The sequence below is a fragment of the Manis javanica genome, chromosome 9 (assembly GCF_040802235.1).
Source record: "Manis javanica isolate MJ-LG chromosome 9, MJ_LKY, whole genome shotgun sequence".
NCBI lineage: Eukaryota > Metazoa > Chordata > Mammalia > Pholidota > Manidae > Manis > Manis javanica.
The window spans coordinates 103,521,228-103,546,978 of NC_133164.1; the positions used below are offsets into that span (position 1 = coordinate 103,521,228).

The 25,751-nt window shown below is 47.8% G+C and overlaps 1 protein-coding gene across 1 annotated transcript in view; it reads right to left on the reverse strand.

The window, feature by feature from the left end:
• MYO5B (myosin VB) overlaps positions 1-25,751 on the reverse strand; it is a 309,980-nt gene that overhangs the window by 29,544 nt on the left and 254,685 nt on the right. The window contains exons 22-29 of the mRNA XM_017665463.3: positions 23,643-23,876; positions 14,640-14,724; positions 13,161-13,306; positions 11,612-11,731; positions 9,191-9,331; positions 5,673-5,738; positions 1,984-2,223; positions 1,127-1,227 (exon numbers count right to left, since the gene is read on the reverse strand). Of these exons, the coding sequence (XP_017520952.3) occupies positions 1,127-1,227; positions 1,984-2,223; positions 5,673-5,738; positions 9,191-9,331; positions 11,612-11,731; positions 13,161-13,306; positions 14,640-14,724; positions 23,643-23,876 (1,133 nt within the window). The remainder of the gene's footprint in view (positions 1-1,126; positions 1,228-1,983; positions 2,224-5,672; positions 5,739-9,190; positions 9,332-11,611; positions 11,732-13,160; positions 13,307-14,639; positions 14,725-23,642; positions 23,877-25,751) is intronic.

The window sequence follows — 25,751 nt, forward strand, 5'->3', positions numbered from 1 at the left end:
GTTTCCTCATCTGAAGAGGGACTAGACAAGAAGCTCTCAAAATCAAAGCCCTAAGACGTCTTCAAGCCATTCTGTGACATTGTTGCCAACAGCTTCACGTCACACCCCCAGTGCCACATACTGACAATTTCTGGACGGGTTTGCTATTTCCAACAATCCTGAACAAATGCTTAGTGATTGATCAACAATCAGTGAGTTGAGGTAAGAGAGAAAGGGAGCCAGGGAAAAGGCCAGCTCTGTTTGTACAAGTGCCCACTGAGGCACGAGGAGGCAAATGGAATAATCAGGCAGTGACAACTCCAACCTTTAACGCAGGCTTACCACAGCTGGCACTCTGCCCAGCGCTTTATATGGACTAACTTGCCTCATCCTCTCTGTCACCATATAAGGTACGCTGCTGTGACTGTCCCCAGTTCACAGATGAGGAAACAGAGGCACTGAGCAGGTAGGTATTAGTCAGCAGTTGGTAAAATGGATGAACTCGAGTTCACATTCTCAAGTGCTCAGGCGTACCTTAGGGTCTCTGTTCTGTCCTATATCCCAGGCCCTGAGGCCTCCCTCAGTCCTGCTCTTCTGCCTTAACCCTGGTTAGCTCATCCTTGATGAGGGACCAGAGGTGGTGGGTTAACTGATCTAGGGAAAGCTCATTTCAGCCAATATAGTAATGGTCAGATTCTCCCATCCAACCTCTACAGTGCCCAGCTTGCATTTCGTCTCTTAAATGTTAGGGAGTGGGGCCTGCTGCTGTGGCTGAGTGGAGATGTCCTGCTGCACACAGCTGAGCAGGCTCCCTCTGACTCTTCAGCTGGGCTCGCCCGTGCCAGCTTCCCTCTCCAACAAGAAGGCCTCTCAGCCAGTCTCTCCCTTTCCTTCTGCCAATCCTCCTGGGGAGGCGCCCTTTCTGAATTCTGGATGTTCCAGGTGCACCACAGACTCTTGCTGGAGTGAACTGTAGGCTGCCACCCAAGGGCACGGCCACTGCGTCTGCTCCTTCTTGTTTAATCTCCTATGGTCAGTGCTGCCCGATGCATGGCCAGGGCCTGAGGAGTGGCCGGCTCCTATCAGGTTGGGCATGGCCCCTTTCCTACCGCGTCCTCCAGTGGCTGTTATCACGAGGGGCACTTACCTGTTTGTCTGGCAGACCCCATGGTAGGCCTCAATGGCATCTTCCTGATCTACGTGCTTTTCACTGTTAGGCCAACTTGTCCTGGCATTGATGTTCGGCTCCTAGAAGGTCCCAGATTAAAAAAGAACTAGCTATATATATAATTTTATAAAATGACTTCACATTAAGGTATAAAAACAAGCCTTTGGAAACATACTAAGGACTAGGATGACCTTAGATAACAGCAGTTAAACCCAGGCAGGAATGTAGTTTTAAAAGACACAATGACCAGGCCTGGCTGTAAAAGGCACTGCATGTACACTGGTGGGGGGAAGATGGTGACAATGGTGTTCTGGAGGGGAAAGCACCCCAAGTCTAGAGGATGTGACTGAAATCAGTGTGTTTTCGATCCTTCATGCTCACTACTGCCTACTTACCCCTACCCTGTACCACCCCAGGGCCCATGCCCAGAAGTGGCCCAGCCTTTTACAGCCCAGAGTGACCCAGGTGTCCCCTCTCTTCTGCTCCACGATCTGTCCCAGAAGGTAAAAACATTAGGAACAAATGCTAAGATGGCATTGCCACCCTGGGAGGGCTGAGAAAGGGGAAAGAACTTCTCCATCTAGGAAACAAAGCAAAGGGCAAGGGGGAAGGCATAAGATGAAAAATCAGGCCAAGAGAAGATTCTAGAAACTTCCAGCAAAGTCTTCCATGAAAGGTCGTGCTGAGAGGACAAATACCTTGCTCTGCCTTTAGAAGGGACCCTAGAGCAGAAGACTCTGCTCTTTCAGGTTTAAGACCCTCATGCAAACAGATATGTAAGAAAACACCAGTGCACCTGCCCCCAACAAGCCCAACCACTGCCACCATCTTGTTACCGTGCTCTTGCCAGTAAGCCGGCGTTGGTCAGCGCTGACTATCTGGGTCCTCAGGATGAGCACCTCCTCCTTGCGAACCTCAAGCTCCTCGTTGGCCAGCTTGAGCTGGTTCAGCAGCAGGCTGTAGCTGTCCGGGGAGCCATGGGTGGAGCTGCTCTCTGCGGCTTGGTCGGCCACAGCTTTCCTCAGTTCATTCAGATCATTCTTCAGCTTCTTGTTCTCTGACTCCAGCTCTTGCCTCTGGAAGACAGCCCCAGCCAGACATCAGTTCTCCCTGGATCCAGGGCACTCCCCCATGTAAGCCTTCTTCTCCACCTTCCTTTACCAACTGGCCCTGTCCTCCTGGGGAGCTAAGAGCAACCTTTCCACTCGAATGATGAAACACATGGTAAAAATTCTGGCTAGAGTGAGCAAGCAGTCAAAGCTGGGGTCTGCATCTGAAAGCACAGCCCTGAGTTATTTGTGTGAGGCATCTGACATGATGCCTTTATGGAAGCGTTCCCTAAAGTGACTTACTAATGTTTGTATTTCTAAGCATATTTGGCCATGAAACCCAACCTTATGGAAAAGCCAGGTTAATAGTAAGCAACATGCTTTTAACATAGGACTTCCTAGAACCTGAATACATTAATGCACTTTATGACTTTCCAAGAGAGGATATAGAATGCAGGATTTCCTAAACGTATTTATCTTGAGAGCCCTCCCTTTTTTCCGAAGAGCATCTCATGGACAAATGTTTTGGAGAACATTCAGGAACACTGTTATTGTTTTGGTCATATGAAAGCCACCAACCACCAGTGCCAGTGAAAGAAAACTACCTGAGTACAGAGTCAAACAGACCACTGAAGTTCAATTTTGGATTGTATCTTAAATTTTCTGGGTATAATGTTTAACTGTCAGTTTGAGATGAAATCAGATCATATAAAGTCTGATAATCACACATACATTGCTGGTACAGAGGGCCCTAGTATACCTTGGATTCAAAGTATCTCAAAGAAAACCCAAAAATGTGGATAAGTGGGCATTGGTTATACTTTTATTATAGAGTTATAGGATCACAGAGCCAGAAGACCACTGCATATAATCTACATAATATATAACAGCTAATCACTCACAGAGTTTAGAGATTGAACCAGGACTAGAGCCCAGGATTCCTGGCGCTGGGCCCAGGGAGTCCCATCAGTCAGCTCTGTCCTGCTGCTTCAGACCTCCTTGGGTGATGCTCTGCCAGGTGTGACTGGCCCCAGGACCCTTCCACCCGGTCTCACCCCACAGGTGGCATGCCTAATCTTTGAGCCCAGTGTCCAAACGGTGTGCTTCTGCCCTAGGACTGGGGCTACGTTACACATTATGGAAGGACCAGGTGGGCAGGGGAATGCAGAGTTTAAGCAAAAGATGCTACTTGTCAAAGGGCTCCCCCCAGAGTAGCCTCATCTCACTCATGGGCTTGTGGGCAGGTTTTCAAATCCAATTTGGTAGAAGTCTGACTGGAGAAGACTCAGAGCTGAGTAGCCAGATGCGCAGACTCGTCATCTGTCTAGAGCTGTGTCCTACCTGCCCAGGAAGGCTACATGTTTGGAGGGCAGAGCACATTGTCACCCCTTGGTGCCCCTCAGAAGGCTCTCAGCCAGACCCACAGCACAGGGGCTCACTAAGTACAGGCTGACTGGGTTTTGCATAAAGTCCGATTTCTATTATTTCACTGGAGATCTGGGGCTGCTCAGTGAGAAGCACCCCAGCCAGCCTCCATGACACTGAAACCTGGCCACCCTCCCTTAAACCTGGGGGTCCCTGGGACCAGCCTCTGTGACAAGTCCCACAGGTCAACTCAGGCTTCACCAGGGACAATGAAGGGAAAACCAGGTCTTGTCCCCTCAGAATCCCGGCTGGCAGAGGCAGAATGGAGGGGTTGCAGGGTTCTGAGGTTTCCCGACAAGTGTTGCCAAGCCCTCTCTGTGCCGCTCCTGGAGAACCACTGGCTGCGGCGTCTTACTCAGCTCTAACTGAGGGTGCAATGGATGCCCTCATAGCCCCGTTCACTTGCTCATTTTCTTCCACAGGGCTAAGCCCACCTTAGGAAGGGTAGCTGAAGAATGGCACGGAGAAGTCTGGCTCCACAGCATTATGAGGTCAAGAGAAAGGTGCCCCCCCAACACCAACCCCACGGAGGGTTTTAAATCTTTAAGTCTAATCAACAATTCAAGAGGGAAAACCCTACAAACCTCCTCCTCTTATACCACCAGTGTGGTCCTAGTTGTTCGAAAAGCCACAGGCGTGATTCAGAGCTGTTCTCCTGGGCAACGAAGCCATTCTCCAAGTTGTGTGTGGTCCTGTATGTGGGATCAGACTGACTGACCCTGGATAAATACTAAATTCCAAGTTCCCAGGTCTTGAGAATGGGAAAAGGGGAGCAGGAATGCTCCTATGCCTCTTCTCTGTGCACCCCTCCCTGCCACGGGGCCCTGTCCCCATCTCTGCAGTGCACCTAGGCTCCTGCCAGTGGACCTGAGGTCTTCCAGCCTGCACCTGGCCACCTCTGGCCGGGCCAGCCCTGGAGACGCTGGGAGATCCCTCCGCCTGCCCTCTCACACCATGCAAGTCTGGATCGTTTTTCCAAGTGAATTCATTGTCACATTTTAACTTAAACCTTACCAAGTAGCTAAGATATTATGTGATAATCACAAATACAAATGTGGTCTCTGGCCCTGGCTCCCCAAACTAAGCTCCAAAAACTCTTGTAACTCATAGTGATAAAGGCAAGAGGAACATCTTCTGTTATATTGGGTCTTAGTCTCTGGCTGCTGGCGCAGAGCTCCTAAAACCTGATGGGTGAGCGCGGCTCTTCTCCCCCGAAGCCTCTTTCAGCCATGCCCCGCCGATGCCGACGGGGGCTCCTGGGCAAGGGATTTGGCTACCAGAGGGACCAAACTGTGGTCAGACTTCCAGAAAGGAGAGCAGGGCTGGAGACGGAGTTAAACACCAGCGGCCAAAGGATGAACCAATCACGCCTGGGTGAGAGCACCCTAAACAACGGCGCTTGGGGGGGTGTTGGGCCGGTGGCCTCGTGGAGGGGCTGAGAGCGTGGCGCCTGGAGAGGGCAGGGGGTCTCTGCGCCCCTTCACATACTTTGCACATATTCCATTTGGTTGTTTCCCAATTATGCCTCTATAACTAGCCAGGAAGAGGAAGTGAAATGCTCACCTGGGTCCTGTCAGCCATTCTAAAAATCACTGAACCTGAGGTGGGGTCGGGGGAACCTGTTCTGTAGCCTAGTCAGTCATAAGTGTGGGTGACCTGGGGACCCATCAGTGTGGCTGGCATCTGAAATGGGGGCAGTCCTGTGGGCTTGAGCCCCTAACTCATGGGGTCTGTGCTAACACCAGGTGACACCCAGTTGGCATCCACAGAAAACTGGAGAATTGTTTGGTGTGGAAAACTTGTGCATTTGTGTCAGAAGTGTTGTGAATACAGGGAACCATTTCCTATTAGTATATGTTACAGTTCCTTGTCATAAATACAAATTTTCCTTTATTTCACAGATGGAGACACAAAGTTAGGGCAGGGGAAATTGTGTGCTTCTGGCTCCCTTTAGAGTGGGCCAGAGCTTAGGACTCGCCCTGCTGCCCAGCTTCGTCACCCAGCCTCCCCTGTGCACAAGCTCAAGGAAGTCTGTCTTCTGAGAGTCTTACCTTCAGACTATTGTAGGCTAGATCGGCATCCTGGTCCAAATCTAGGTCATTTTTTGGTTGTTCCACCTGCACACAGAAAGACAGAAAGGTGGGCGTGGACTAAGGAGCAGCTATTCCACAGTACTCCAACTACGGTCAAAGTGTGCTTGTTCTGACCTTGTCCAATTATCCAGAACTTCCTGCTTCCTCCCAACCTCCAAAACACAGCTTGTTACTCAGGCCACCACAAAGCTCTCCATTAATAACTCCTTCCTGCCTTCCTTCCTCCTATAACTTTATTCACATGATCCTCACAGGCACCTAGAGGTTGAACAGGTATAACACTGTCTTATGGGTTGAGTTTCATCCTCTCAAAACCTACACTGAAGTCCTCCCCCCAGTACCTGTGAATGTGACCTAATTTGGGAACACAGTCTTTGCAGATGTATTCAGATCAAGAGGAGATCATTAGGCTGGGTCTTGATCCAGTATGTCTGGTGTCCTCATAAGAAGAGGACACACGGACACACACAGGGGAGAGTGTTATGTGAAAATCGAGGCAGAGTGGAGTTACGCAGCTGCAAACAAGGAATGACAAGCACTGCCATCAACACCGGAAGCTCAGAAAAGATTTCCCTGAAAGCCATGGCCCTGTGACATGTAGTTTTTTATTCCTGGCCTCTAGGCCTCTTGAACTATGAGAGAATATATTTTTGATTTAGGCTGCCTAGTATGTGGTACTTTGTTTTAGGAGTTCCAGGAAACGAGCACTGTAAGACGTACTAAGAAAGTTACTGTAATAATTATGTACTCATTAATGAGGTTAATGAGCTGCTCTTAGGTTTTATGGGGTGGGTGTGTGCACATGTGTGTTCTGTCTTCCCAACTGATTCCCTCTAAGCCTGCTTCCTCCGTGCCCCTCTACAGGTGGTATGGCAGTATGGTAGGTAGTAGTTAGTACACAGCTGGCCACCACGCTGCTCCCTAAATGCCGTGAGATGTTAAAATCCCACAGCTGCTGGATGTAGGTGGCAAGAACTGGAGTACTAGCTCATTAGGACTCAGATGAGCCAATGGCTCCTATAATTACTTGGCAACTATTGGACTTGAATTGCCCAATGAGAAGGGGTAGAAACACCTTCATGAATGGTTAACTGCCTGGCATGATTTTAAGGAGTGGGTGATAGTCACTGAATAAGATGGGTTTTTGGAGCTAAAACCAATCAGAGCTTAATTAGATCATGTACAGTGCTAGCAGCCTGAAGTCCAAGGTGAGGTGGCCACCAGCTGTGGATGGATTAGCCGTGCCCCAGGCTGGGAGGCCAGGACTGGATCTGAGCCCCTCCCACAGCTCTTCTAGATCAAGAACATGTGCTCTGACTGCAGTTTCATTTCAGCCCTGCGAACTGGGAAAGCACTTCTCCGTGGCCCCAGTCTCTGCTTTGCCTCTCCCCACCAACCATGGTAGGGGATGGACGGTTCAGGGTCAGCTCTTAACCAGCTTTCCCAGAGGCCCATGCTGTGTCCTGTATAGCGTGGACTTGCCCTGTGACCATGGAAAACTATTGAATGCATAAATCTTGGAAAATGGGGATCATCTACCCAAATCTGAGGAGCTGTCGGTATTCAGATGGACTGGCAGTTATGTATTTAAGTGGGCAGCCCACTGGAATCACCCTGGTGGCCAAGGTGACTGCCAGGCCCAAGGTAAGGCTGCTGGGTAGATGGGAAGTCAAGCACAAGAACAGCCTGGCTGGCTGTCACAGAGTCCCCATCCTCATGGCAGGCTCAGTCACTCCCACACTGATGGCATATCCTAGACCTCCCTGTCATTCCTCATTCAGAGCACAGCCTCTCTCTATGGCCGAGTCCCTGGGCTGTATCTTGCCAGAATAAAGACCCAGATGGCTCAGGATTCCTCCTGGGACCAAGGGGAGATCCAAGACCACAGTCTCTGAAAGCTTCATTTCGGGGTGCTATAGAGGGATTCCTTGCTCTCCCCTGCCCTGCCATTCTTATTAAACTGTCAGAAAAAAGGTCATTCTCTTTAAAGGAAGATCCTCAATACACATAACGGGGCTACGGGCAAGCCTACAGTTCTAAAGCTTGCTCAGTGATCCTTTTCTAAGGAAAGAAATACCCTTATGGTATCAAGACAAAGAGAAGTCCTAATGCCAAGAATTCAAAATTATTTGACATTTCTGGGGTGGGGAGCCTGGAGAGTGGCTCTTCAGGGCGGCTGTGCAGGCCAGGGACTTTGACATCAGGCACTGTCTGGTGTTGTATGCGCACCTCTGAATGCGTTTGATTTGTGCTTGCCTGTCAGGGCGGCTTCTCCTGTAACTGAACGAGTCACTTACAAACCTAATCCTTTCGCTCTCCATTCTGAATCTGAGCCGCCGGAGAGACTTAAGTCCATCAGCAAGATGTACCTCCCCACTTACTGTTCTGGGAGGGGTCGGGACCCAAGAATTTACTAGCATTACATATCAGGGTCTGTATCACATTTGACTGGAAGGGGAGGTCAGGTGTTACAAAAGGAGAGGCGGCACAGAGTCGGTAGGGCTGAGGATGTGAGGAAGGGCTCAAACCCCGTGATGGGCAGTTCAGGCCTGAGAACAGACCAAAGCCCTTTGACAAACCCACTCTGAGGCCAGCTTACGATACAACCCACATTAGAATCATCCTGCATCCTGTTAGAAGTGGCCTTATACCTCCCAAGAAATGAGTGGCTCTTATTGCTTATCACTGCTAACTACAATGGGCTCTCATTCCTACAGTGCCAGCCTGTACCCAGCCCTACATGTCTTTGAGCACTACCAACATCATTTAAAATTTCTAATCTGTGTTATATCTGGGCCTCCCAAACTAGATTACAAATTCCTCAATTTCTCTAACATTTTTATTTCTTCTCATTTAATTAACATTTGAATACCTATTACGTGCCTGGCACTAGCATAGTGCTGAGTGTAGCACAGATGCCCAATGGGTCCTTGAGATAGAGGATATATCTAGGGACAAGGTTTCAAACAATATCCTTTCAAGACCCAAGATATTGATGATAATCTGGACTGATGTGAGGGGACAGTCATGGGATAGAAGGGTGAATGATAGCAAACTTGGTCTGCCCCTGACACCAGGGCCTAAACTTAAGTCCATGCCAGATTCCAGATACAAAAGGGCAATGACATTTCTAAAATTTGACTTCTTGTATTTATACTTTAATTATACACCCCAGTCCTCTTTGCAGGTGGGTGATAATGCCACAGGCTTTATACATTAGCCTCAGTACTGGAAATCCTTTGTTCTGGGAGCACTTGGGCAGCTAACTGCTGTCCAGCTGGGCTGATCTGGGGCCCTTGCAGAGAAGACTCAGTATGATGCTAACACATGATGGAAGCTCTTGTCCGAAACCCAGCACAGGTACAACCCCACGTGGTCACACCCTGCCATGTGTGCCCTAGTAGGAGTGAGCTGGGCCACTCTGGGGTAGGACCAACAGGGCACTGCCCCACAGGCTGGGGGTGCTCCTTACACACCTGTGCCTTCTTGCTGTCCTGCTGCTCCCTCTTCTCCAGCTGCACCTGCAGCTTCTTCCTCTCCTGCTCAAGCTCCCGCACTCGCTTCTGCAGCTTCAGGAAGACTGTCATGTCCATGGCTGCTTTCTCCAGACCGATTTCCTTCAGCGGAACACAAGTGCAGGGAAGGTTTTAACAGCATAAATGCCGTAGGGTACACACAGCCCCTCTCTGTCTACCTCTTTACTGGATGTCTGTCATCTCTTCTAAACATCAATCCACACCTTAGATATACAAACCAATGCCAACAGACCATGATTTCTCATATGAAAGCTGGTGCTCTGGGCTCATTTTCTGTCTAGATAACATCTGAATCTTGGCTATTTATATTCCTCTTGTGTGAGCCACTTAAGATGACCGACCACATACAAGTATACCTCAGAGGTACTGCAGGTTTCTAGACCACCGCAATAAAGAGAATACAGCAATAATGTAAGTCAAATGAGTGTTTCGGTCTCCCGGGACGTATGTTTATACTATGCTGTAGTCTATTAAGTGTGCAATAGTGTTATGTCTAAAAAAAAAAACCAATGTACATACCTTAGCTTAAAAATATTTTGTTGTTAAAAATGCTAACCAACATCTGAGCTTTCAAAAGTCACAAGCACTCATCACAAATCACAATAATGAAAAGGTCTGAAGTATTGTGAGAATTGTCAAAATGTGACAGAAACACGAAGTGAGCAAATGCTATTGGAAAAATGGGGCTCTGACCTGCTTGATGCAGGGTTGCCACAGACCTTCAATTTGTAAAAAATGTAGTATCTTCGAAGTGCAAGCAAGTGCAATAAAATGAGATATGCCTGTATTCCAAGAACAAATGGATAAAGATACAGCCATGTTATTTGGAAGTTAAAAGAGCTCATTTCTGGGAAATGTCTCATACCCGAGAAATTGTAAAACTCAGGATGTAACACTCCCTGATGAAGATTCAGTGTAGTTACTAATACCTGGAAATGTACTGTCAACACCACTTGGTTGTACCTTGCACAAAACTAATACTTGCCCTGCCAATGAACCCATTTGTCCAACAGATCTTATAGATTTTCCTTCATATTTATGCCTGGGTTTGCCTTCCAGAGTTGTCGTGTGTGGGTGTGCATGTACAAGCGTGTAAGTGAATGAGCAGATCCACGTGGAATTTCAAAGTACATGTGTGTGTATATATGGGACAATATAATTTGCTTTAGTTGGCATTTAATGAGTGCTTCACGCTTAGTGAGCACCGTGCTAGCTGCTCTAATACCAAGAACCGGTCTCAGCTTCCTTGAGGACATAAATCCTGGGATGGAAGTGCTTATGTCTGCACACAAATGGCCACATATACCAGCGCCTGGGTGGTGCAACTGAAGTGCCCAAGTCCCAAATTCCAGCGATTAAAATGAGCTTTATGCTAGCATTTAGTAAATGCTTACTAAGAGCATGCAGCAAGTAGCGAATCCACTAAGCTATACACTAGATAAACCTCTTATCCAGAGGACCGCCTTTTCTATGCTTCCCCCTTTACTCCATCATTATCTCTTACTATCCTTTATTTTTCTTTATAGCACTGAGCAGTTCCTACAATTATATTATACACTTCCTCCATCAATGGATTACTGCCTAGCTCTCCATCAGCAGACAAGCGCCCTGAGGGCAGGGACCTTTTCTGGCTTGGTCACTGCTGTTTCTCCAGTACCCACCACCGCAGTCATGGCACACAAATGCTCAAAGCACTTTCGCTTTTATAACCATCTCTCCTCCACGTCTGTCTTCACATGCTTCATAAGTTTTACATGCTGGTGATTTTCTTCTTCTCAAAGGCCAGAGGAAAAAACTATGTACCTCTGACAAAATGACACAAAGACTAAAGGCCACTGTGTGGTACATTATTTAGTGACTCTGAGAGGCTATTACTGACAAAGGTGCAGTCACTTGGCAAATGTTTATTGTAAATATTCCAAATAATTGTTGTTCTGAGTTTTACCCACCTTCCGAGTAAGGACAATTTTCTTGCACATTTATTGATATTCTGTATGTACTGTGATACTAAATGGGGGTGATACATCACATCCTAAGCTATTCCTTCCTGGGCCAGCCATTTCATCTCTCTGCAATGGAGTCTCAGCTTTGCAAGAGGAAGCAGGGATCTGCCTTCTTCCTTCCTTTCTGGATCGTGGGCGGGGTGAACAATGTGTATTGCTCTGCACAGTAAATGTGAGCTCCAGAGTATGCTCTGAAAGGCCACTGCAGTCCAGCAATACTGCTATCAGCAATGAGCCCCAGGCACTCTGATCACTATTAACTGAATAGTAAATCTCTAATGGGGCGCTCCGCACAGGCAAAACAGCCCTCTGGAACAAAGACGGCCCAGAGCCTGCCACGAGAGCCTGCCGTACTCACCTCCACCTGTTGGAGAGCATCTTCGCTGTCTCCGACCTCAGATGTGGAGATGGAGGGGTAATTGGAGTCCGATTCTAAGCTACTTTGGTTTGATGGGTTCCGCCTGTGGCCTGGGGTTTGCTGTTTAAAAAGAAAAATGTTTAAACTCACAAGCCGATATTATTAAGCATGACTTTTCAAAAACAGTACGCCCCAGAGTTGGACTTCTGCCTCATATGTCAACAAGACTAGGTATTACTGTTTCTTGGGATGATGGCTAAAGAGGGCTATTACCACAAAAGATTTCCCCATAGTGCAGTCATCCATTTACTTGGTCATCAAAATGACAATTAGAAGAGAGCTCAGCTCCACGGTGAGGACTGGGTTCCCTTATCTTTTTCTTTTTTTGGCAGTGGGGGGGGGGGATTTATTTTATTGAAGTACAGTTGATATACATTAGTATATTGGTTTCAAGTATACAACACTGGAGGATTTCCCCAGTTATATACATTATTAAATCCTCACCCCAACAGTGTAGTTACTGTCAACATAGAAAGACATTACAGAACCACTGACTATATTTTCTATGCTGTACTTTCATCCCTGTGACCAATCTATATTATGATTGAGATTTTGTGCCTCTTTAGCTCCTACTTCACCCCCTGCCCCAACCCCTCCACCAGGTCACTACCAGTCCCTTCTCAGTGTCTGTGAGTCTCTTAATGAAATCAGTTCCCTAGTTAGGTCAACCCCTCTGAGAAGTCCTAGAGAGACAACCCTTATATCCCAGTTTCACCTTGAAAGTGCACAAACCACTCCTGCCATGGGCCTGTCCCTTGAAAAGAATGTTAACAAACCTGCTCCTAACTGCTCCCAACTTCAACCTGCACACCACTAATTTTGTTTATGAAAACAGTAAGCATATTAGAAATAGAAGTTACCATTTATACCATTCATTTAAAAATATCCCCTTTTCTCCCCATGCATCTGATTTGCTTTGAGAGTGAAATCTGGTCTTGGTAGGGAAATTTTAGATTTCTATGTGTGTTCCTATTCAGCTTCTCTTCCTGGTTTCTATGCAATTAACTTACAATCTTGGTTAAATATGCATTTCTGGAGGGAATGTTTATTCGGGGTAAAGAAGAGTGACAAGTCCTGAAAGGACATTTCTACATGCTGCATTTCATCACAGATTAGGAGAAACCATCAGGCGCTCAGGGGCTTCTCTGCAGTGTGACTAATGAAGCGGAGACCTAACTCCTCAGTGCCAGTATTGTTCCGACAAGGGAGTTTCCCAGAACAGGAAACAAGAAAGATGACACACACTTGGGTGGAATTTTCCTTAACCTCCTGAGATCTTTGTGAGGCCCCCGAGTTGGGAGAAGGAGCTGTCCCTGACACGAGGCTGCTTGCTTGCGCGGTAACTCCCCACAGGGATGGCAGGAGCAGGCGCTGGGGAACGCTGCTCACGTGGCACAGGTTTACTGGGCCTCTCGGGGGGTCGCACAGCAGTGCGGCGGCTGCAGCTGCCCAAGGACGCGGGCTGCGGAGCCAGAACCGCCCTCCTTGCCTTTATGATGGTAAGCTCGTCGCGAAGGTTGTCGTATCTCTGCTCCAACCGAGAATATTCCTTCACGAGGTTCTGGTACCGGGAGCGCTCCTCCTCCAGCTCCTGCACCCTCTGTTCTTCCTTGGCAGAGGTCTGGGCAAAGTCACCTGGAAAGCAAACACACAGCTGCGCTTTTGCCCGCTGACTGGGTTCCTCCCACAAGTACTGACTCACGCTTTCTGAACAACCTCTTGTTAAAAGGCCGCCCGTGCCAAGCTCCTAACACAGACACTTGATGAGTCTGTTCAGCTTCCTCACCCACTGCAGAGCAACAGGAAGCATGTTCCTGTGGCTGACGTCTTCAGAGAGGGGGAGAAAGGCAACCCTGCTCGACGGGAAGTGCGACCTAGAAGCAGGCGGCATCCAAGCCAACTCCCGTTAACACACCTGCCTTCCTATCTCTTGTGACAACTGTGCCAGCACTTGCTGGCAGCGCTCCTGGGGGAGCCCTGGCACCTGCCGGCAGCGCTCCTGGGGGAGCCCGGGCTACGCTCTGTAGTCCCTCCCAGCTCCTGATCTCAGGTTCTTGGCATGCCGGGCAGATTAAAGGAGGTTTGAGGATAAAGCCACAGGTTAGGTTGGGGGAAGGATGGAAGGCAAATAGGTAACTTGGATAGGCATTTCCCCCACCAAAACTTTTCAAATCTGTGGAAAGCATTTTTAAAGGGAAATTGAAAACAGTTCAAGCTGTCAGTGAGATTTCATGCTGGGAGGGACTGTGCAGTCAGGGGGTTCACTTCTCATGGCTCTTTGGGGTGGTTGAGACCTAAGGCTGGGAGATCTGCTTAAGGCCACAGTGAGCCAGGCAAGGACTGGGGTCAGTGGCCTCACACTGCTCCTCCTTGGACAGGCAGCTCATGGGGGCAGATGGGGGCCCAGCAGGGTCAGTGGGTGCTTGAGAGAGAGGTGACTGGGATCTGACCCCAGGCCCTCTCTTCAGCAAACATTACCACATGACCCACTGGGTGTAAGAAACCATGGCAGGTACTAAGGGTGCTCAAGGTCAATTTACAAACAGCAGTAAGGACAGCTCCTAAGGGCTCACTATGTGTCAAGCACCATCTTAAGCGCTTCATGCTTCTCAGGTCTGTAGTCTTATGCCCATTTTGCAGATGAAGAAACTGAGACGAGTAATTAAGGGACCTGCTCAATGCCATGCAACAGTTAAGGGAGAGCCATTCTTTGAGTGCGGGTCTCCCTGACTCAAATCCCAGGCATCAAGTTGTCCATTATGTGTGTGTCTTACTGCACCAAACTCTTGGAACGAAAGTCACAGCAGGACCTTAAAGATCATCCTTTTTTTTCATCTCCCTTCTATTATAGCCTTTTCTCTACTGCAGAATCTTGACTGACTGTAATCTTGCTAGGCGTCTTTGGGGGAAATCAGAGTCGAAAACAAATCAAAATCCAAAATGAAAAATCAAGCACTCTGGTACTTACCCTTCGACTGGCACAGGATTTGGTTGTTAAGCTGCTCTTTCTCATCTTTCAAGAGAGCATTTTCTTGCTCCAGGTCTGCAACTCGCTGAAAGAGCAATAGGGAAAAATGTCTCCCTAGGAAGCTGGAAGGGCTCCTCTTTTGTGGGGTTTGAATTTCAGCTGGTTATGTTTAAGTGCTCTTTCTATTTAAGAAAATCCAATCAGCCAAAGCTGCTGTCGTTTCAAGGGGAAAAACCATATGCTGAAAGAAATAGTCCCATTAGAACCAGACAGACGAGCCCACCACTGTTTGTGGTCTCCCAACGCCCACAGAAACCTCATGAAAAGTCTACATCAGCTCACTTTGTGTTCAGGGACTTAACAACAGTAACAGGCTTTCACTTCCTTACATATGGTTGCTTATCTTGGTAAATTCTGAGCTCTCAAATCCGAGTCTCAAGAAAGCATGAAACTCAGGGTGAAGAATTATCCTGGCCTTCACCCCACCTTCCCTGCCTGTCACACTGGACCAGCACAGTCCACATGCTGGGAGAAGGAAGGAGACTCGCTACTGACATCCACTGTCCCATCCAGTGTTTAGCTTCTGATGCTGCTGCCAAAGGAAATGTGAGATGACTACTACTGAAAAGAAAATGGCTAAAAAACAGAAAAGAAAAAAAAAAAACTAATTAAAAACAAATCCTGCTCTGTTCAGAGGAAGCAAAATTAGAGCAGCGTGAGGCAAGCTTTTTAAAAGATGAAAATTTTTTGCTATTTACTACTGGAGCAAATATTTGTATAGATTTAAAAATTTGACCATTCAGATGTGTTCTAAAGGAATTAGAAGTTATTAGCTGTCATGCAGGAGGACGGAAAAGGGGTCATTTCCTTTCTAACATGGGGGTTGACGTTCAGCGGGTCCCTCTCTGCACTTTCTCTCTGCAACCTTCAGAGGCTCACTTTGCAGGAGGCCATCCAGTGATTTTTCCCCATGAACACTGCATCTCTGCCTTCACAAGAGAGGCGGGAAGCCAGCGAGCACTGCAGAGACCACACAGGGACAGGGTGAGGAACGCATGCCCGGGGCCCCGTAACTCAGGCATCCAGACTTAAGTCCCACGTCCCTGGAGGCTGCCTGAACTACAGGAAAAACTCTTGGGATTACATGTACATGTGGCCTGAGGCACAGAGCATAGGCTTCACAGCCCCAGACTGCTGGCTCTGTGAGCCTCAGTCACCCTCTGCAAAACCAACACCACCTCACAGGGCTTCCCCGGCTTTAGATGAGATGATGTGTGTGCAGTTCCAGGCAGCATGACCCCACGGAGCAAGTGAACACTCGCAGATGGTTTGGCAACACTACCTTCACTAGGCACTAAATGCAAACACATACTCGAGAGTCATTCCACCACTTAGTGAACACCTAAAGAGTATCTGTTCTTCACAAGTTCCTCCAGAAACCAGAAAAGGAGGGAGCACTTTTCAATTCCTTCTATGAGGCTAGTAACACTCACGTACCAAAAACCAGACAAAGATATCACAAAAAAACTTCAGACCATTATCTCATGAATATGGATGCAAAAATCCTTAACAAAATACTACCATATGTTCATGACAACACTTAACTAGGGGCAGAAGGGAACTTCCTCAACCTAATAAAGGACTTTGCCAAACACCCACATGGTAATATATTGTAAGGTGAAAGACTGAATGCCTTTCCCTCCAGAACAGGAGGGAGACAAGGATGCCTGCTCTCACCAACACTATTCAACATTGTACCGGGGGGTCTAGCCAGGGAAATCAGGAAAGTGAAAAAGCACCCAGATCGGAAAGGAAGTAGTAAAAATATCTCTAGCTGCAGACAACATGATCTTGGATGTTAAAAATCCTAGGAAATCCACTTAAAAACTATTCGAATAAATGAGTTCAGATTGCCAGGTATAAGTCCAAGTTACAAAAGCTGGTTGTATTTCTATACATTGCAATGAACAATCTGAAAAGCAAATTAGGAATACATTGAACAAAAGAAGTACAAAACTTATACTCTGAAAACATACAAAATATTGATGAAAGAAATTAAAAATCATTTAAATAAATGGAAAGCCATCCTGAATGGATTCGAATAATCAGTATTGCTAAGATGTAACACTCCTCAAATTGATTTGCAGATTCAACGCAATCTTTATCAAGATCCCAGCTGGCCTTGTGGCAGAAATCAACAAGCTGGTCCTAGAATTCATATGGAATATCTAGGAATCCAGAATAGTGAAAATAATCTTGAAAAAGAATGAAGTTGGAAGAATCACTCTATTTTAAAATTTACTACAAAACTAAAGTAACTAACACAGTGTGATACTAACATAAGGATAAACATATGGATCAATGGAGTAGAATTAAAAATCCAGAAGTAAACCCTCACATTACAATTTAATGAGGAGAGAACAGTCTTTTTAACAAATGGCTGGGACAACTGGATTTTCACATAAAAAGAATGGTATGTACTCCACACCATATACAAAAATGAACTTGTAATGCATCAAAGACCTAAATGTCAGAGTTGAAACTATAAAACTCTTGGGAAAAAACACAGAAGCAAATCTTTGGATTTGGCAATATTTCTTAAAATGCAACACCAAAAACACAAGCAACTAAAGAAAAAAACAGATGGGACTACAACAAAATTAGAACCTTTGTGTTTCAAAGGACACACTCAAGAAATCCAAAAGCTAACCCACAGTATGAGAATATTTGAAAATAATTTATCTGATGTAGAACTTGGACCCCGAATAAGAACTCAGAAAAAAAAAAGAACCCAATCAAAAAATGGGAAAGGATTTGAACAGACTGAATCACAACCATAATGAGACACTACTTCACATGCATTAGGGTGGCTATAAAAAGAAGTGCTGATGAGGATGTTGAGAAATCAGATACGTCATATACTGCCATTGGGGATGTAATGTAAACTGGTGTAGGAGCTTTGGAAAAATAGTTGGGCAGTTCCTCAAAAGGTTAAACATGCATTTTAATTTTGTGTGACCTGGGAATTCCATTACTAGGTGTATACCCAAGAGAAATGAAAACCTATGTCCACACAAAAACTTGGATGCAAATGTTTGTAGCATTGTTCAAAATAGCCAAAACGTGCAAACAATTCAAATGTCATCAGCTAATGAACTAATACAATGTATGTCCACATAGTGAAATACTTAGCAATAAAAAGCAATAACATGGATGAATCTTGAAAATGCACTGAGACAGGCCAGTCACACGATATGATGCTTCTATAAACATCCAGAATACGCAGCTCTACAGAGACAGAAAGTAGGTTCATGACTGCCTAAGGCTGAGGTGGGAAATCGGGGGGGGGGGGAATGGGGTCTGACTGCTAATGGGTATAGAGGCTTTTTGGGGGTGATGAAAATGCTGTGAAATTTGACTGTGGTAATGGTTGCAAAACTCTGTGAATGTATTTTCTTAAAACCACTGAGTGGTATACTTGAAATGGATGAATTCTACTTTGAGCCTCGTTTCTTCCCTCCATCCGTCTCCTGCCAAAGCTTTCATTCACAAAGGCAGGCCTCTGATGAGCTCAGCTTTGTTATTCTAAGCCATACATCAGAGTGGCACCCGGAAGCTGTTTTTCTTCCTCTCCTGAACTCTAGAGGTAGGCCTGGTCTTGTTCTTCAGTGAACAGAGGAGGAACAGGTCGCACACATGGCTCCACATGCCAGTGGGGCAGAGACTGCTTCCCCTAACATATTCCCCAGGTACTGGCCACCCGCAGTCTTCCCTGCCAGCTAGCATGTAGGGAGCCGTTGGCAGACACAGCAGGTGACAAGCTCCTGCAGCCAAGTGGCCTCCCTTTTGTGAACTGTCAGGGTTGCAGGCTGCAGTGAGACACACCAACATGGTCAGGCCGGTACATCCTCTCAGCATGATAAATAACACCTGTGTTAGGTCTGGGGACTCAAATACCAGCTCCATTTTTTTTGGTGTATTGGGGGGGGGTCTTTTAACTCTTGCTGGCAATATTACTGGGAGGGTTTCCTTCTGAAAGGTCATTTAGGATAGTTCATGAGAACCAACATTGGGGTAAATCCTTTTACTATCAGACTAATTTAGTCTGAGACACAAATGCCCCAGCATCGTGCTCAAGAACTACTAGTTAATCTCTAGGGATACAAATCTCTGGGTTTTTGGGTTTGTCTGATTTTTTTCCAAGTTAGGTGTTTATACTTTAAAAGAGCCAATTGCAAGGTTTCTAGCAGAAAACCATGGGACAAACAGATTGGATGATACCTGGCCCACCATTGTGTCCTGAGTCCTCTGTCCTCGATGCCACACACCTACCTTCAAGGAGAAAGTTACAGGCACAGCCCTTGGCAGAGACACATCTAATTCTGCACAGTTCTGGAAAGGGTTACTTGCCTGTTCTTTGAAAGTAAAGCAAGCAAGCATGACTACTCTGAATGGGAAGTTATTTCGTCAATGGGAAATGGACCTAAGCAGAGAAAAGAGGGAAGTGGAAGGGTAGACAGTACAGAGATAAAATCTGGACTCCCCTTGGACACATGGCTGCATCAGGCACATACACAAGGAAGAGAAAGGAAACCCAGGTGGGAAGGCAGTGTCTGCCCATCATTAAAAGAAGCACCCCAGAGGAGAGGTGTGGCAGAGCCCCGAGCCCAGAGCCCAGAGCCCAGCCTCACGGGTGCTGATTTGCTATTCAGCATCACTGTGCCAAGACACGGGGCGAGGACTGAGGATGGAGCCCAAACAGGTTAAGGCAGAGCTCATGACTTCCATGAAGTTATGGGCTGGTTGGGGAACAATTAGCTAACATTTATTGAGCCCTTGCTATGTCTCAGGCACTGTTATAAATTGACTTACTACCTTTGAAGTAGAAAACACTTTAAAGGAAACTAAGGAGCAGAAAGTTAGAAAGCTCTGCTACAGGTCACACAGGCAGGCCAGGGTTCAGCTGGCCTTTGCCCTGAGCGGCTTGGGCCAAGGTCTGGCTCTTAACCGCTGTGCTACCCTATGTCCTGACAATTCAGAAGGCTGACACAGCACATGAAGAACAGCGGTGTCAGCAGCCTAGGTCAGGCCTTGAATGACTATCTCCCAGGGCAAGAACTATAGGGAGATGAGGGCAGGAGGAACTGGTATATGCTTCAGGGATCAAAACTGTTCATCCCTCTGGAGATTTCATGGCTAATGTCTTCAAGGTGAGAAGATCCCTTCAGATAGGTCTCCACCGCCTCCCTGTCCTCACCACCCCCTGCCCCCGCCTTCTTGCCCACCTGGTCGCAGCCGAATGGCCTCCTTGTTGGTCCTTGAACACACGCAGCCTACTCCCACCCCCCCAGGGCCTGGGCACCTGCTGCTACATTTGTCACCTGTTCCCTAGAAATCCTCACAGCTCACGACTCTCCTCATCCAGGTGTCTTCTCAGAGAGACTGTCTCATAAATGAAACATACCTCTTCTTGCTCCCCTCCAGTCCCCCTCTATCCCCTTCATCCCACTTAGATTTTTTTTTATAGCACGTAATGGATACTTTGTATTTAATTCTTATCTGTACATTCTCTCATAACTTCCAAATACTTAAACTTCATAAGAAAAAGGACTCTTAAAAATTGCCATTGTCCCCATATGTAGAACAGTACCTAACAAGTACAGGCGATCAACATCTGCTGAATGAATGGCAGGCCATGAACTTCCATTTCTGCAATGAGACAATGTCTTTCCATAGCTACGGAGCGAGGTCCTCTCTCTGATAACCGTCAGCCTCCTTAGGAACCACGGAGCTGCTGGGAACCATGGAGATGCTAAAAACATCCTGCTCTGTGCCTCTGGGGAGAAGACCCAAAGCATCCCCCTATAAGAACCTCACTACCCCCACCCACCCCAGTCAGATCTCTGTACTTGTTTAGAAAAATCTGAAACTTTTATACTGGAACTACCCAAGGTAACCAATCAGCAGCAGGTGGTGGTTTGGTGACAATGTGATACAACACACCACCTCACCAGTCTAAATGCTCAGAGTCTGGGGCTGCTCTTCCCCCCTCACAAGTGTCAAGGGCTCTCGACAGAGCCCAGCACCTGGCTGTGGGCTGCTCTTCCTCACCACAACCCTGCACCAAGCCAGGCCTCGCTAGCCCCACTAAGCAACCTTTCGGGCAGATCCTGGGTAACAACCATGCCTCTGATCGAGGGTGGCCCTGGGAGCCAGCGCTTTTCCATCATGGACGCGCAATTCAGTCAGCATGGGGATCACTGAGTACTTAAAAAAAAGAATAAAACACACACAACAGGCAGGCTAAAAGGCAGCAAGAGGCCTAGGCATGACTGCTCTGGGGAGAGGCTGCAACAGTGGATCCTCAGCAGGAAGGTGTCAGCTTAGGGGGCTGGTGGGGGCTGCCTGGTCTGTGGACACAGTGGTGCATTCCTGCCCCCACGGAGACCTGGCCTCCCTCACCAGATCAATACCGTGTAGCCACGTGACCTGACAAGCAAGAATACTGTTGGGGTGGGGAGCCCAAAATTTTCCAGGATGCCAGTTTCAATACAACATTTACTGCCAGAAACGTCAAATCCATTAATTAAATATCTACCAGTAGTCAGCTTCCCTCCCCACGCTCTGCCCATCTCATCAGTCTTGCTCAAGGTGGAACAGGCCCCTGCACAAGCCCGAGAGGAAGCTGATTGTCTCATTATTCAGCATTTGTTAATATCGAACATGGTGCCTTTGATAAATATTAAACCCTGACTAGGCACAGAAGATGAAGGAAAAAAAGAAGCCAGCCCCCACCTGCACACCCCATCCCAGCCACCAGAATAAAAAGGTTTTGAAGACCCAAGAGGGGGAGGAAATTTTGCTTCTACTCTACTCTTTCTCTTCCTGGAAAGAGGTGGACATTCACTTAATGAATCACCTAAGCCAGTTTCTCATGTTGCTAACTTGGGATTTGCTTATGCTTGGAGTCACGGAAGGTGCTTTTCTTGTTCTGCCTCTGAGCCTATCCACTCGCCTTCTTGCAGTGTCCTTGAATTTTTTTTGCCAGCTCCAAGCTCTTACAGTAGTTAACACCTAGGTCAACGTGCTCCTAGGAAATAGAAACGATTTTATTTAAGGAGTGGAGGAGGAGCATGCTACTCTATTTTGGTCTGCTGGGGAAGCGTTTCATATTATAAACACATTTAGGCCCCCTTAGATGAAGACTTAGATGGAGTCCCCACATCACAGTGTGTGCCCAAGGGGAAGCGGGGAAGCAGGCTGGGGAGTTGAGGAGGGGCTGGAGACAGGAGAGGCCCTAGATCTGCTGGGTCACAGACTTCTCGGGGCTTAGCCGACCGGTGTGTCCTTGCACCAACCTTCTCTTTCTCCCAGGGCCGTCAGGCTCAAGAGTTTCCAGTTCTAGTGCCGGCCTCTTTCTCTCTGCCTTTGGATTCTACCTTCTTGTGCTTTAATCACACAGAGGGGTTGCTGCTGATCTCCTCATGGGTCAATACACCACAGTGTGGAATTCCACAGTTCACAGGTACAGGCTTGTAACTACATTTAACAGGAGTTTCCTAGAACCACATGCTTTATACCAAAGAGTGAAGTCCACTTAAGGCCTCATGGTGGGTGAGCTGGCTGGTTAACCTGGGGGAAGGGATTGGTTACCCTGGGCAATGGGTCACCTGGGAGATGACAGGTCTTTGTCAGCCTTTGTGCTAGGCTGTCTGTACCAGGAAGTCCTATGTGTCACTTTCTTTGCCACCGAATTCTTATGTGTTCCCACCTGCAAGCCTGGGAAATCCCTGGGATCTGGGGGGAGCAGTGGCTGGGGGTCACAAGTTCTGCCTAGGACAGAAAAACATTGGCCAGCCCAGCACGAACCAGCTCTGCAGGCTTTCATCTCAAATGGCAGTCTCCAGTGTGTCAGAGGGCTCAGCCCAGGAGAAGGTAATGGGGCAGAGGAAGGGAGAGGCACTATAGAGAAGGGCTGGGTCCTTTTTCCTTCTAGAAGCTATCAAATACCATCTCATGGAATTGGCCAGTTGCAAGTCCAGAAAGGGCCTTTGGAGATTTTCTAGACCAACCTTTTATTTTTAAAACAGATGAGGGAAATAAGGCCAGTGAGATTTCCTGCATGCACTTGGTAATGCCCATGCCAAGGATGAGAATCTGGAGATTCCAATGTCTACCCCAGGACCCTGTCTGAGGCAGCATTTAGCCTGCCCCTGCTTTAAACACCAAAAGTTGTTATTCCAACATTAGGAACACTGAAGCCCTCCCTTCTTAGAATCTCACCCCACGACTCCCAGTGACGGACAGACAGTAGCATGTGGGCAGAGCGCATCTTCCCTGTGGGTCACTGCAGAGACGCAGGCAAGGGCAGTGACATCCCAAGTCTGGAAGCCTCTCCAGTGGCCTGTGGGACTTCCTTGGAGTGAACAGCTCTCTCGGGAGTACAGAAAGTGATCTTTGCATCCTGACATTTGAAAAAGTTCTATTTTGTTGGGTGGACATAAAAATATGAAGCAGCCGAGCTAGAGTGGGCACGTCAGGCTGAAACCATCAACAAAAACTTAGGACAAATTCCCCAAAGCACGATGATCGTGGGTAGGGATGTCTAGAGGGTGCCCCTAGTTCCTGCAGGCGATGTCAAGGAGAAAAGCCATGACCTCTGCACCATCTCTCTCGCCAGCAAGGGCTCAGGCCAGGGAGCTGACACAGTGGCTGATTCTGGTCTGTAAGGAACATGCCCAGGGGAACATGTGTGCATCCTTTTGGAGACATTGTCATGTTCAGCTAATGACAGAAAATCAACACTTGATTAGGTGAATGCACACATACTTGTGTGGGTTCCCCCAAAGCACATTTGCCTAAACGCAGAGAGATAGCTGACCTTGGGCACAAGCCCCAGTAGAGCCCATGGTAGCTCTACAGCTGGAGGAACAAACCACCTTGGAGGGGATAGTGCTCTGTCAGCCAGCCCGCCCCCAAGCTGCCCCTTCTGCCTGCACATACCTTTCTCAGCTCATCTGTCTCCCTGGCGTGGGCATCCTCCAGGACCTTGCGCTCCGAGTGGGCCCTCTGCAGCTCAGTCTGCAGGCTCTCGACCTCTTCCTGCAGCCTTGGGCTGCCACCCCGACCTTGGCTCTGCTGGCAGTGGGCCAGCTCCTCCTTCAGCTTCTCCACCTCCATGGCGTATGCACTGGTGACTGTCGACAACTGCTCTGACAGTGTCTTGAATTCTTTGTTCTGTGAGAGCATCAGCAAACGGGAGAGGGGAGGAAGGGATGGAGAACAAGGTTACTGGGGCACAAAAAACACGAAGGCAATTAAAAAAGGAACTTCCAAGGTGGAATTACATCTCACAACCACCACATGCTTGAGTGCCTCCCTGGCATCTCCCTAACAGAAGTCTATTGTGAACCTAAGGGAAATATAATAAAAGAAAAAACATCAATACTGATGTTCAAGGAGCATTTATGAGCAGTGGCCAAGCTGGAAGCTGCTGACAGTAGTCAGCCTCCTATGATCAGGTGAACAGATCTTACACCTGCTTTTTAAGTTGTGGGAACAACATAGCTGGTATCCTAGATCTGTAGCCTTTGCTTTTCAGGTTTCCCTTGCTCCAGCACACTCGGCCCTCTGGCCCTGGACTTGCTGGCACAAAGAACTGCAACCTAATCGCTGGCTCTGAGACAAAGGACCCCTTCAGCATCCTCTTTTCCAAGGAGGCCCTCCACGGGGCCGAGGGGTCTCTCCCACCAGCTGTCTGTCAGCTTACCAGCTAAGGCTCTGATTCCAGAAACTGATGCCCTAGCAGAATCTATCCATGTTGTACCCCTGCAGACTGGGTGCCCAATCATATACCCACTCAAGCAATAGGTAAGTGAGCAGCATTCCCCCACATGCCTGGCACAGGTGTGCAGGGGGCCTGGAAGTAGACAACAGAAGAGTTCACACGGAGGAGGCACTGAAGTCAGGGCCAGTACCAAGCACTAGCATAAACATGGGCAAAAATTGGTGCTGCAGGAGTTGACAGTATCAGCTGAAAGTGGTCAGTGGGGAGAACAGAGAGGAAGAAGTAGGGTTCTCCAAATGATCAAGCAACTAGGAGTCACTGATTATTCTTCACTGCTATTCTCTGCAGGAGCTCCAAGTAGAAGAGAGCCATTGGCTGAAATACCAATAACCTGGAGCAGCAGGAATCAATTATGAATGCACATCAGAAATTATCCTTCATGGAAAGCAGTGAGGAGCAGTAAAAGACCAGCTGTTGGACCTAGTACAATGCCAGGCACACCGTGGGGCTGTAAGGTTGAGACTTGCTGTCGGTATCCTGGACTGACATAGCAAAAAAGACCCTCCCCCAGTCCGGGAAATCTCCTAGTTACAACCTGATATGCCCTATGGCTGGTAGTCAGCCTCGCTGACTGATCACAAATAAGAAACCTATTTAGGTAGCATCTGTTTAAAAAGTCCAGTACCATCTACTGCCCACCTGGTCTGGGTCTCCCCTGGGGGACACAGGGTCTCTGCATAAAGGAAGTGGGCCCCAAGAGCAAACATGCTGGGCTAGTCACCTCAGCTTTCCTTTGCTCTGGAAATAAGATTCAGCCCAACTGTCACCTCCATGTGGCACCACTTGGTCAGATAATTAGGACGGTGGGAAGGAAGACTGGGCTATTTGGTCTGTGTGCGGGGGTCTCTAGAGGGATCTGTGTGCAGCATGGAGAGGCACAAAAATGTGGTGGTGGCAGAGGGTGCAGGCACATGCTGCCACCCTGATTCTCAGGGAGAACTACTCTCTGTGGATAAGCAGATGACAGCATCCTGCAGTGGAAGAAGATGACACCCAGGACCCTCATGCAAAGACTACCTGTCTAGGAGGCCAGCTCTTTGCTGATGGGACACCTTGGCTGAGATGAGGTTCAGGGAAGTCAGGGAGGTAGGAGTGGCCGGAGCTGGACAGACCTGTGCTCAGATCCAGCTCTGCCCTTGATCAGCTGCATATGTCTGATCGGGCCATTCCTCCTCTCTGTACCCAGGTTTCCTCAAGTGTAAGGGGATGACATTAACTCCCATCTCATGGGATTTTACCAAGATTCAGGGAGACCGAGCGCATCG